Source organism: Myotis daubentonii, chromosome 21 (assembly GCF_963259705.1).
Source record: "Myotis daubentonii chromosome 21, mMyoDau2.1, whole genome shotgun sequence".
Taxonomy (NCBI): domain Eukaryota; kingdom Metazoa; phylum Chordata; class Mammalia; order Chiroptera; family Vespertilionidae; genus Myotis; species Myotis daubentonii.
The window spans coordinates 15,154,294-15,166,809 of NC_081860.1; the positions used below are offsets into that span (position 1 = coordinate 15,154,294).

The following is a 12,516-nucleotide window of genomic DNA, read 5'->3' on the forward strand; positions in this document are numbered from 1 at the left end:
GAATCAAACCGTGACCTCCTGGTTCATAGGTCGACGCTCAACCACTGAGCCACGCTGGCCGGGTGGTTTCTGCTTTTGATAAGATGCTGCTCTGAGATGGGGATTGGCTGACTGCTTCTGTCAAGGACCAGATAGCAAATATCTTAGACTTGGTGGCAACCCCTACTGCACTGTGTGGTTTTAATGCAAAATCAGCCATGGACAATGCCTAAACCAATGAGCATGACTGGGTTCCAGTAAACTTCATTTATGGACAGTGCAATTGAGTTTTATGTAATTTTCATGTGTCAGGACATATTCATCTTTTTTATTTTTTCAACCATTTAAAAATGTGAAAACCCTTGGTTGCTCACGGACACATGAAAGTAGGTCACGGGCCCGCTCTGACCCACATGCAGTCACTCGCGGACCCTGCTCCAAGGCACTGCGTCTAAAAATGCTGCACAGACGGAAAGTGGTGATGTCGGTAGCACACACCCAGGTGAATCCAGGAGGCTGCTGTGGTCAGAGGGGACCACTGTGGAGACCCCGCTGCCCCGAGCCCAGCCTGTCACCCGGAGGCTGGAGCGATCAGCACCATGTCATCCCTGTAAACAGTTCAGACTAAAGAGTGACTAATCCAGACTCCCAGAAGCCCTTCTCAGACTGTGACGTCACGACATTCTCTTGTTTTGGGTCATTTGTGTGGAGTGTCCCAAGTGATTTGTTACTAAAAATAGTTGCCTTATTGAAATTGGAACTTTTGTAAAGTTCATTTGAGCAGATTCAAAGTTACTGCGATAATAATTCCCATCTCTTTTTTCCTGAACAGAATAGCTAACACACAGCCCACAGCTTAGCTTATCTGTGCTACAGAGCTTGTGACTTTTTAAGGCTGGCTGTATCCCTCACATTCTTGTAAAATTACTTCTGTGGATATATTATACCCCAGATGTTGTCCGCAGCCCTATTTGTCTTACTGTGCAATTTATTTATTTTTAAAAAATTATTTTAATAGGTTTTTTTGAGAGAGAGAGAGGAAGAGAAAGTGAAAGAGAGATAGAAACACTGATGAGAAACATCAGTTGTCTGCTTCATGCACACACACACACACACACACACACACACCCCTGGGGATCAAGCCCACAACCTGGACATGTGCCCTGACCAGGAATCAGACTGGTGACCTCTTGGTTCATGGGTCGATGCTCAACCACTGAGCCACATTGGCCGGGCGAGACCAGATTTCTTGATTGGCAGTATGAAATGAAAAGAACCAGACAGCAGAAAGGAACAGTTGGGTAGGGCCGGTGTGCACCTAAGGTTCAAAAATACATTTTAAATTTGCATACACCCACCCCTCCACCCCCCGCAAACTAAGGCACTCCTGGCCTTGCTGTAGCTTAGCGCTCATTTCCAGGGGTAGTTGGTGGTTGCAGTAAGGTTTAGGTATGACAGTGTGCTCAGCCTGTCACTTACAAAAAGATGAGGGCAGAATCGAGGCTTGAGAGGAAAGGTGCAATGAGTAGTCATGTTCCCAAAGAACAAAAGGGATAAAGCCATGGCGGGTTCTCCCAGCTTCCTGAGGAACAGCCTGCAGGGAGTATTGTGTGTCAGAAGCGCCATCTCTTATCTGGGCAGGAAGTGGAAAATCTGAGTAACTCGGGGACTCAGTCTTTTTTCCCTTCGCTCCATCCCCTCGTGTTCAGGATCTTCCCAGGCGTCTCAGGAACTGTAGCTTCCAGTCGGTCACTCGCCTCCCTTGTGCCCTGAGCCTCCTTTGCTTGAGCAGAACTCTCTTTTCGGACCCCTGAGCCTCAGACTTCGAGCAGCGGCTCAGCCAGCACTGACTTGTGGTCTAGAAGCTCAGCCACATAGCGCATCACGATGGTGTTGTGATGGCCGGTATTGATTTGCACCTTCTTCCGAATGTCTTGAGTCACTTTCAGGGTTCGATTTCTTGTCCGGGCACATGCCCAGGTTGTGGGCTCAATCCTCAGTGGGGGGCGTGCAGGAGGCAGCCAATCCATGATTCTCTCTCTTCCTTGATGTTTCTCTCTCTACTTCTCCCTTCCTCTCTGAAATCAATAAAAATATATTTTAAATAAAGATACCCTCTTGCATGCAAATACTAATAGGTTCAGTGGATAGAATGTTTCCAAACAAGTCAACCTCTCTTGACTCCACTGGAATCAAAAGCTGAGTCCCGTATGTGGACTTGGGTGGAAATGGTCATGGTCACAGGCACAGGAACAGCCAGGGGCAGAGCCTCCCGCATAGGCCTTCCGTGGCCGACTCTGGGGCGGGGACAGCAGCGGGAGCACAGACCGAGCCCCTTGTCAGGGCCTCAAAGCGACTTAATTTAGGAGAAACCTGGCATTTCTGTTCCTGTTTCATTGTTGCAGTTTTTTTATTTTTTATTTTGACTTAGTTTTTGATCCTAAATCAAAATTCAACTTGCGATTTAGGGTCAGGTCACCTTGACGGGGAAGGAGGGAGAGTCTCCTTTCTCCAGTTGTGTGGAGCCTTTGAGCAGCCAGCGCTCTCTCCGGCGGCCACAGTGACGTGGTTGGAGTGCTTGGTGGAGTCCTGCAGAGGAATCTGTTATGTTTGGGTTTTTGGATTTGGCCAGCGGTTCTGTTTTTGTTTGCTTTAAACAGATGTAAAATGATATTGAGATGGTTGTTGATTCATTTTCTGTTGTGTTAGCAGCTTCTGAGTACTTTTGTGGTAGGCTGTTTCTCTTGATTAAAAAAATAAACAAGTAGACCAGCTGCAATCTAAGTAGGAAACATAAGAGTTTAGGACATGTGTGATGGTTGGGTTTCACTTTGGGTTTGAAAGACAGGTCTCTACACAGGCGTTTTCTAACATGTAGAGTAAAATACATATAATTGATTAAAGAAGTTCATTGTTTAGGGCAAAGGAAGATTTGAAAGAAGAGCCTAATAGAGTCAATTATTGATCAGAGAGGGAGCATTTTCATTTTGTTTTTCTTCTACTTAACCGAATGTTATTTATTGTCTCTTAAAAATACCAATATAAGCCATGGCTGGTTGCTCAGTGGTTAGTACATCAGCTACTGACTGAAGGGGCTCAGGTTCGATTCCGGTCAAGGGCTCGTACCTTGGTTGCAGGTTCAGTCCCTGGCCCTGGTTGGGGTGCGTGTGGGAGGCAACCAATCAATGTGTCTCTCACATCGATATTTCTCTCTCTGTCTCCCCTTCCCTTCCACTCTCTCTAAAAATCAATGGAAAAAATATCCTTAGGTAAGGATCAACAACAAAACAACAATACCAATGTAAGAAAACAGATTGAAGTCTTAGATATCTGAACTTGATGATCCTTAGCCACAATAAGCCAGAAAAAAACAATGTTTCTGCATATTTCAGGCCATCTCCTTCATCTCGCTGGCATCTGTTTGATTATTGTCTACGTGTTCTTATGAAAACTGCTGTGACAGGAGGCCTTCAGCTAGGATGATTTGGCTCTTTTTTGTGGCTTTCCTCTTGTTCTGTGGTTATTACACCAGCTACCGAGAACGTCTTACAGGCCTTTTTGTATCTGAGCTTTGTCCATCCAGACGGGGCAGCGTCTCCCACGCCCCACAGGTGGTTCACAGGACGGAGCAGAAAGGGCTGTGGAGCACGCATTTCTCAGTCGCTCACATTTAAGTGGTTTGTGTTGTTTGTATTGCTTTAGTTTGCTTGGTGGTTAGGTTTGAAATAATAGGAATAAGTTGCACCTTTCTGTCCTTAAGTAAACTACATCTTCTTTAAAAAAATAAGTTTTTTTGACTTCAGAGAGACAGAGAGAGAAAGAGATAGAAACATTAATGATGAGAGAGAATCATTATCAATCAGCCGCCTCCTGCACGCCCCCTACTGGCGATTGAGCCCTCAACCAGGCCTGTGCCCTGACCAGGAATCGAACTGTGACCTCCGCAGGGGGTTCATGGGTCGATCATGAACCATTGAGCCACACCAGCCGGACAAATAACTCTTTATTTAACCTGTGACCTTAGGAAGCATCAGAGTTTTCCCCAGAATAATCAGGACTTGTTAGCATGTGTCCTAATGACCAGTGGCCTGAAGTCTGAGAAGCCCCTTCCTTCAGAGCTCTGACTGCGTGGAAGTGGAGAGGGTGAGCCCTCCCTCGGGGGCAGCCCTGAATGTTCCTGGGTCTGGAACTCCAGTTCCGTTTGGCCTGGTCTCTCCTCTTCACCGTCCTAAAGCTGATCTTCTCAAGATGCTCTCACTAATGGGTTGTTTTATTTGTCTGCTGAAAGAGAGTGTTCACCAAAGACTGGAGTTGGTTGATGGCAGAGGTTAAAGAGGAAAAGCAGCAGCAGCAGATAAGATGGTCGCTCCCAGTGGGTTTCCCTTTTCTTGCGTTTGATGCCGATTCCCTTCGTGCAGCACAGAAATGGCAGTCGGAGTTGTTTGCGCTTTTAAGTTGAGAGGCGTCTAATTAGGGGTGGGCTCTGTTCCCATCAGCCTCTGTGCCAAGACCTCTTGCAAGAATTTTGAACAATGAAGGCGTATTGCTTACTGCTGTTAGGAAATCGTCTTTAACAATAAGAGGCCAGATAATCCTTTGCCTTCCCTAGCAGCGTGGTATGGTTGGTGGCAGAGAGCTTGAAAAGGGGATCGATTGGTCTCTGATTCCTGTGTTCTTGGTAAATGTCTGTTTTCCAAAACAGAGAATAAGGTTTTAGCTCATGGCTTTGGCTGATGCGAGTGGGGCCGAGGTTCCTAAGTCACCCACGCACACCCCTGACCCCGCGGCTGTGCGGAGCCCAGCACAGCGTGGAAACAAGCTGAGTGGTTGTCCAGTCGGCACTTGAGTGTGTGGAGCAGATGTCCATGCAGAGTGTTTATCGTTAAGACGAGTGGGTGTGGGGACACGTCCCAAAAAGGGACTTCGTGTGAAAAGTTGTTTACTGGAAGCACATTGTAAACATTATTTCTGCTTTTATGATTCACCAGCTGAAGTTGTCTTTTAAATCTCAAACATGAGTGTTGCTGAAGTCTGTTTAAGTGTTAGCGCCACGCCCTCAGCAGGTGACGTCATTCTCAGCAGGACGATGGGCCTCCTCGGGAGGAGGGACACATGCGGCTGGGCTGCAAGGCCTGCTCACAGTGTGCTCGTTGGTCAGTTTTCGTTTGTTTGTTTAATTCCCCCCCCCCCCCATTTGTTTTTAGAGAGAGAGGAAGGGAGAGGGATACAGAGATGGAAACATCCATGAATCGATGACAGAGAAACGTGGGCCAAGTAGGCGTGAGGAGCCACTGTAGAGGAAGGAATGCGAGAAGGCCTTTGGGTCTGGGATTCTGGCAGTCCCCGTCCTAGTATCATGCCCTCCCCATCATCACTCCGCACCCCCTCCCCCCACCCCCGTCCCATCCATATCTACCAGCGAAGAGAACATCTCGGCCCGTAGTTAGGGAGTGGAGATGGGTAGGAGCTGTGTAGTTCCTGAATCTGTGTGAAGCGTTGCTTAGTGGATGACATCTGGTTCCTATTCTCAGGGAGTCTGTTCCCTGGAGAGGCAGTTGTCCCCACAGAGGGACGTTTTATTTGTTTTGACTTCACCTCTGGCCTCTGGCACAGTTCTGGTCTCTGACATCATGGCAGCAGTGAGCACTGATGACCCCTCTGAGGCACAGAGGGCTGGGAGTTTATGCCAGTGGCCCTGTTAGGCCAAGAGAATGACAAGTAAGAATTGAGATGCCCTGGCCGGCCTCTCAGTGGTTAGAGCACCAGCCCTGGTCCGAAGAGTTGCAGGTTTGACTCCGGTCAAGGACACGAACCTGGGTTGCAGGTTGCCCAGCCTGGCAGGCCGCTGATTGATGTGACTCTCTCACATCCATGTTTCTCTCCTCTTTTCCTACCCCTCCCCTCCACTCTCTCTCAAATCACTGGAAGGCGTATCCTCCACTGAGGACTAAAAAGCAAACAAGCAAAAGAGTGGAAATAAAATTGTGTCCTTGGCAAACGGGTGCCTCCATCTGTCGGGTAGGCTCCTCTTTTTCCTGAGTCAGGGCTTCGGGGCTCTCCTCACCTGTCTTCTGTGGCTCTTGACTCGGGGTTGGGTCCCAGGTAAAAGGACAGACGGGTTTTCAGCTTCGCACACTGCCTCTGACATAGTCACGCCCGCGTCCCAGCCCCTCTGACGGGGTCTTTATTTATGCATTTCCTCGTGACTCAAGGTGACATATTGAGGCAGGCACTCTTCGTTTTAGTTCTGGGAGCCTTTCAGCTTCCTGCCTGAGATCCCAGACTTCGAGTCTTTGTTAATCAGAAGCCACATCTGCTGTTGCGTCTCTCCTCCTCCGGGTGACATCACACGCCCGGCTGGGAGAAGGCCCGCAGTCTGCACTCTGACACTCTGCCCCCCGTGTGAGCGCTGCACACGGGCGCTCGGGGCTGCTGGGCCCAAGTCAGAACCTGGGATCGGCTTGTTCGTGAATGTCACCTTTTGGGTTTTCTTGCTTCCTTTTCAGATTGCAGTGCTTTCGTCCACAAAGGCTGTCGAGAAAGTCTGGCCTCCTGTGCGAAGGTCAAAATGAAGGTAAGACGTTTCTGCCTGCACTGGTCCAGTCTCAGAGCTGGGAGAGTTGAGGTGGTGTGGGTTTTGTTTCTTTTCGTCATTTGGTCCCAACTTCGAGACCAAAATAACCCCCCAAATAAATTTTTTCCTCTTAAGTAATTTACTCCCTTTCCAGTGAACATACTTGGGAATTTGTGGCTTTTGGAAAATGCAGTGTTTTCAGAACTTGTTCACATTAGATACACATTTCTCTGAGGTTCTCTTGTGTCGCTTTTGGAGTGATGTTCTTAGCTACGTCTGCAGACCTACTCTGCTGTTCACTTACGGCTTCCTCAGGCAGGACCTGAGGCAGCAGGCGGGGGGCGGGGGCTCTGCCATGCTCGGGCGGGGGGTTAGGGTTGGATGCGTGTCTGGCAGCCCCTTTCTCACGGGGCGTGGGGACGGTCCCTGCCTGAGCATGCGTGCTGGTCACAGCGTGCGGTGATGCGCACTGCTGCTCAGGCGGCCCGGAGGAGAAGAGCGTGGTTTGGGGCATAGCCTTCAGGTGCCCGCTGTGTGTAGTCACCCACAGCCTCTCCAGCTATGTCTGCACACGTGCTCAGGGTGCCGTGTGATTCATCGATAACCAGGCTCGTTTATCCAGCGCCCTGGCCCCAGACTCGAATGTACAGCAGACTCACCTCTGGGCCTTGTTAGAAGTCAGCCGCCTGGGCCCACCTTCAGAGATTCAGAGTCCGGGTTGGGCCGGGGAGGTGCGTTTCTAGCGAGTCCCTAGCTGATGCTGCTGGTCTGAGGACCGCGCCGGCGGAAGCAGTGAGCCCGTGTGGGTGACAGACCGTACCCCGGGTCTCAGGCAGCGGGATCCCGAGGGGGTGCCCATGGCTGCCGTGGGTGAGAAGAAAGCGCTGATGGGTCGTTCGCCGCAGAGGGGATGCTCAGGTGGCCGTGAGGTGGAAGAATGCCATCCTGGGAAGGCGGGCTGCTTCCAGGCAGAAAGGAGCAGCCTTTGTGGAATCAGAGCGAGTGGCGGGCTCGGGGAGGCCAGCCGGGGACTGGCTGGGATTAGGGTGCTGAGGACATTGCCAAGGACACAGCCGGGAAGGGGGAGCACCTGGCCATCTTTCTACTTTGGCTTCTTGACACGTGACAGAAGGTGAAGAGTAAATGCCACCTTCACGTGTGACTTTCTCTCCTTTCAGCAGCCGAAAGGGAGCCTTCAGGCGCACGACACGTCATCCCTGCCCACAGTCATCATGAGGAGCAAGCGTAAGTAGCCCAGCCCGCCTCTCACGGTTCTTCCTGACTCTCGTTCAAGGCCTAACCGTGCTTATGTCTGCTCACTGGCTACCAAACAAGATGTGAGTATCTGTTTTGTGTTAAGTTAGAGAAGGCTGCAGGTTTATTGACCAAAAGCTTAACATGTTATCAGTCTCTCTTGGAAGGTTTCTAGTTAGTGTAGTGGCTTCAAAGGCAGCACCGTGTCCCGGCCGGTGGCTCGGTTGGTTGGAGCACCATCCCGTACGCCAGAAGGTTGCGAGTTCAATCCCCGGTCGGGGTGCGTGCGGGAGGCAGCTGGTCGATGTTTCTTTCTCACGTCGATATTTCTCTCCCTTCCTCTCTGTCCAAAAAATCAAAAACGTCTCCTTGAATGAGGAGTTTCAAAAAGGCGGCACCGAGATCCTGGCTGTTTAAGCCAGTGACTCCTGTGCACCTTGCAATTCCTATTCAGTGAGCTGACAGTTATTCTTGCTCTTAGTGCCTCACAATTGCATGAGTCAGAAGCGATCTTGCTTATTAAACATCTTGATAAACCGGGAAGCGCTCTTTTCTTTTTCAAAGGCTTCAAGTGACCCACAGAACAATGGAAATCGTACTCTCCGTTCACATCAGACTGTGTGTCACCAATCTGCACAAGGCTTCACTTTGGTTTTACTTAATATAGTTCCCTTTTTTATTAATAATTATTTACTTTTCAGTTACAGTTGACATACAGTATTATTACAGCTCCCGTTTGCATTCTCCATCTCCTTTCTCGTTCCTTACCCTCCTGGGTGCTGACTGTAGTGTGTCCAGTGTGTGTCTTCTAATCCGTCATGTCTTTAGACATATGGAGATCTCTGAAAATATCCATTCTGCTTTCCCCCCACTCGCTACCCTTCTGAGATAACATGTAAGCTGTTGTTAAGACTGCTGCATGGTGCTCTCTTATAAACATGCACCCCGTTTCAGTTACCAGTTCCCCCCAAACATATACCTGAGTTGTTTCCAACTGCACCCTTAAAAATAACACGGTAACGAATGCCATCTTAATTGGCTCGATGGGAGCCTGTGTGTGACTTACCCTAAGGCAGTATTTTTCAAGTGTAGTTTCTGGATTAATTAGAAGTGCAGATTCTTGGATCCTACCCAGACCTACTGAGTCAGAAATTCCAGAGGGTTAGCCCAGTGAGCTGTGCGTTTTTTTAAAAAAACACACATATATTTCAGAGAGGAAGCGGGGGGTGGGGGAGAGAGAGAGAGAGAAACATCAGTGATGAGAGAAAATCATTGACCGGCTGCCTCCTGCACGGCCCCCACTGGAGATCAAGCCCACAACCCAGGCGAGCCCTGACCGGAATCCAACCAAGGACCTCCTGGTTCCTGGGTTGATGCTCAAGCCCTGAGCCACACCGGCCGGGCCATAATGTATTCATTGGTCTTCTTTTGATACTCATTTGTATCATTTCCAGTCTTTCATTTTATCAATACTGTTGCATTGAATAACTTTGGACATGTGTCATTTCAAACACAAACAAGTATATCTTATGAGATAAACATATCCTGGAATAGAATTACTAGATCAAAGTGTATAGGCATATACAGTTTTAATAGAAATTGCCAAATTGTCTTCTCTGGAGTTTTCCACCCATTCACACTCCAGGGCAAGTCGGCTGTAGAGCAGTGCGCTTCTGTGGCTTTGTCAGATGAGTCAGTCCTGGTGGTCGTGGAGCGGTGACGCTCAGCTGGTGTCTTCTCTCCCTTCACAGCCTCGCAGCCCAAGGAGCGCCCTCGGTCCGCAGTCCTCCTGGCTGATGAAGCCACTGCCGCCCCCCTGTTCCCCAATAGACGGTCCCAGCAGAGCATGTCGCTGTCCAAAAGTGTCTCCATACAGAACATCGCTGGGTGAGTGGGGGTTCAAGGATAGCACAGTAACACTGGCATAGTCATATCATTTGACAAAAAGATGTCGGTAAGGGGTTTGGAGCACACGGAGTGATTCCGATGAGAATGAGGATGACATTTGATCACTCACTGCTGTGACTACAGTTTGTCACAAGGATCCCCTTTAAACACCCTCATCGGGCCAGGTTGTCCTACGCTTTTGTATATCATCACCCCGCTTCGAAAACCCTGAGTTCTGAAAGGGTGGTTTCTAATCAAAATAGGAAGTAGGAATAGGAAAAAAGGTGATTTCATTCTGAATTGTTAGTGCTAATCCCTTGTGTCATACACAAACATTCGCTGGGTGCCTGCTGTGCTAGCTGGTGAGTTGGGGTCAAGAGAGCACAAGAATAACCAATATCACCCCAATAAATTTAATAAAAAAATATTAAAAAATTTTAAAAAGAATCCAGTTTATTATAAGTGCTCAGCCTGTAATTGGGGGACAGGAGGGAAATGCAGTGGTTAGACAGTGAGTGTCAGACAGAGAAGTTTATTCTATAATGTGTATACATTTTGGGGGCAGAGCAATCTTCTTATCTATCATTTTAATAAAACCCAAGGCTCAGAGCTCAGGTTTGCAGTGACACTAAGTGCTTTAACTTCGATGAGTCGTTCTTGCTCCTGGGTTCCCAGCATAAGCCTGTGTCTGGGTCATGCGGTCTGTGGGCGGCTGTTGCTGATTGTTCCGGTCCTCCGTGGACAACACAGACCGTGGCTCATCCCCGTGTGTGACGCGCTGCTCTTTGTCCCCAGAGTTGGCAACGACGAGAACATATCGAACACCTGGAAGTTCCTGTCGCACTCCACAGACTCGCTGAATAAAATCGTCAAGGTCAACGAGTCCACAGAATCCCTTACTGACGAGGGTAAGAGAAGTTGTAGCCTACACTTCGTTTTCTGTAGCGACTGGGCCGCGGCCTCACCCAGAATAGAGGCGTGTGTGGAATCTAGTGCCTGCCTCTTCCTTACTCCTGTGAAGATTGCCTTAATTGTCTATAAAACATCCAGTGCTTGGTGATAAACTGGTAATCACACCTACCCCCTTGTTAGATAGTTGTCCATTGAGAGATGTCCTTGCTTTTAATACTGTCATATTCTAGTGCAGACGCTTCTCTCCGCCCCGCCCCCAGACTTTAAGTTCTAGCTCTCTTGGCTCAGTGTGAGCCTACTGTCTTCAACAAGCAAAGTTCCCAGGTCCCATCCAATTCCTACTTCACGTAGGAATCGTGTCTTCATGGCATGGGATGTGTGTGATGCCCACCACTCTAGCAACGCCTCGGCGAGAGCGTGTCGCTCCCAAACAGGCAGAGTCCCTTCTCTGCTGGAAGGTGGTTCTGTGAACACCGCAGGATTCACGCGGAGTGTCTGCGTCCCAGGAAGTGGTCACACCCAGGGAAGTCCACGCGGGCTTCCGAGAGGTCCCAGACCAGGGTTGTGATGCTGGCTCGTTGCTGTTTTGAGGAGTAGGTACAGACATGAATGAAGGACAGCTGATGGGCGACTTCGAGAGTGAGTCCAAGCAGCTGGAGGCGGAGTCCTGGAGCCGCGTGGTGGACAGCAGGTTTCTGAAGCAGCAGAAGAAGGATGCGGTTAAGCGGCAGGAGGTGATCTACGGTGAGACCCTGCCCTTCTGCTGGCCCTGCCTGTGCGCGGGGACAGAGGGTGCTGGGGCCACTCCCTGGCCTGTGGAGAGTCAGTGTTCATCTGTGTAGCATCTCCAAGATTTTCCTTTACAACTTTGAGGTATAGAGACATGCTCTTACTTCTCCCTATCCCTTTTCCTCTCTTTACAATTGCTTTCTCTAATTGTAGTGGCCGTTTTATTTCCTGTGAGTGCTTATTTATGCCACAGGCCGAACAAGAAGTCTCTTGTTTACTGCCTCCACCGCACTAGGGACGAGTCGCTATTTCCTGTTTCTAGGAAATAGGAACACGGTACATTATGAAAGGTTTCAATTCCAGTGAAGACTGACTGGGAAACCGCCAGGGTGATGAGGCCCCAGCACCTGTGGCGGGCCCCAGGGGGGCGGGAGGAAGAGGAGGAAAACGCTGTAGGGATGGCAGCTGCTGACCCAGGCTGAACACTTACACGGGCTCTGAGTAGCCTGGGACTCCGGGGGCTGCTGGCAGCAGCAGGGGCGCCGGGAGGAGGGCCCTGACCACTGAGCGTTGTCCCGGCAGAGCTGATGCAGACGGAGCTGCACCACATCCGCACGCTCAAGATCATGAGCGACGTGTACAGCCGGGGCATGATGACCGAGCTGCTCTTCGAGCAGCAGATGGTGGAGAAGCTGTTCCCCTGTTTGGACGAGCTGATCAGCATCCACAGCCAGTTCTTCCAGCGGATCCTGGAGCGGAAGAAGGAGTCCCTGGTGGACAAGAGCGAGAGGAACTTCCTCATCAGGAGGATGGGCGACGTGCTTGTGAATCAGGTGAGGGGAGGGCGGCTGGGGCTCAGCAGCCGGGCACGCGCATCTCGGCGGTAGCGCCCGTTGGCTTTGTGCTCAGGCAAAGTGCTTCTCCCTCCGAGCCTCAGTTTCCTTTTCTGTAAACGAGGACAGTAGCTTTTCTCTTCTAATTCTGTTCTCTTAAAAATAAATTTTTTTTTTCATTGATTTCAGAGAGAGGCAGGGAGAGGGAGAGAGAGGTAGAACATCAGTGATGAGAGAGAATCATGGATCGGCTGCCTCCTGCACGCCCCCTACTGGGGATGGAGCCCACAACCAGGGCATGTGCCCTGACTGAGAATCGAACCGTGACCTCCTGGTCCATAGGTCGAT

The 12,516-nt window shown here is 49.9% G+C and overlaps 1 protein-coding gene across 17 annotated transcripts in view; it reads left to right on the forward strand.

Annotated features, from left to right (window-relative positions):
- AKAP13 (A-kinase anchoring protein 13) overlaps positions 1–12,516 on the forward strand; it is a 195,271-nt gene that overhangs the window by 165,179 nt on the left and 17,576 nt on the right. For 14 of the 17 annotated variants that reach the window (XM_059678194.1, XM_059678200.1, XM_059678203.1 and 11 more), the window contains 6 exons: positions 6,486–6,553; positions 7,732–7,798; positions 9,559–9,694; positions 10,490–10,602; positions 11,198–11,350; positions 11,918–12,168. In XM_059678194.1, the coding sequence (XP_059534177.1) occupies positions 6,486–6,553; positions 7,732–7,798; positions 9,559–9,694; positions 10,490–10,602; positions 11,198–11,350; positions 11,918–12,168 (788 nt within the window). The remainder of the gene's footprint in view (positions 1–6,485; positions 6,554–7,731; positions 7,799–9,558; positions 9,695–10,489; positions 10,603–11,197; positions 11,351–11,917; positions 12,169–12,516) is intronic. The other 3 variants (XM_059678195.1, XM_059678204.1, XM_059678197.1) reach the window with 2 other exon arrangements.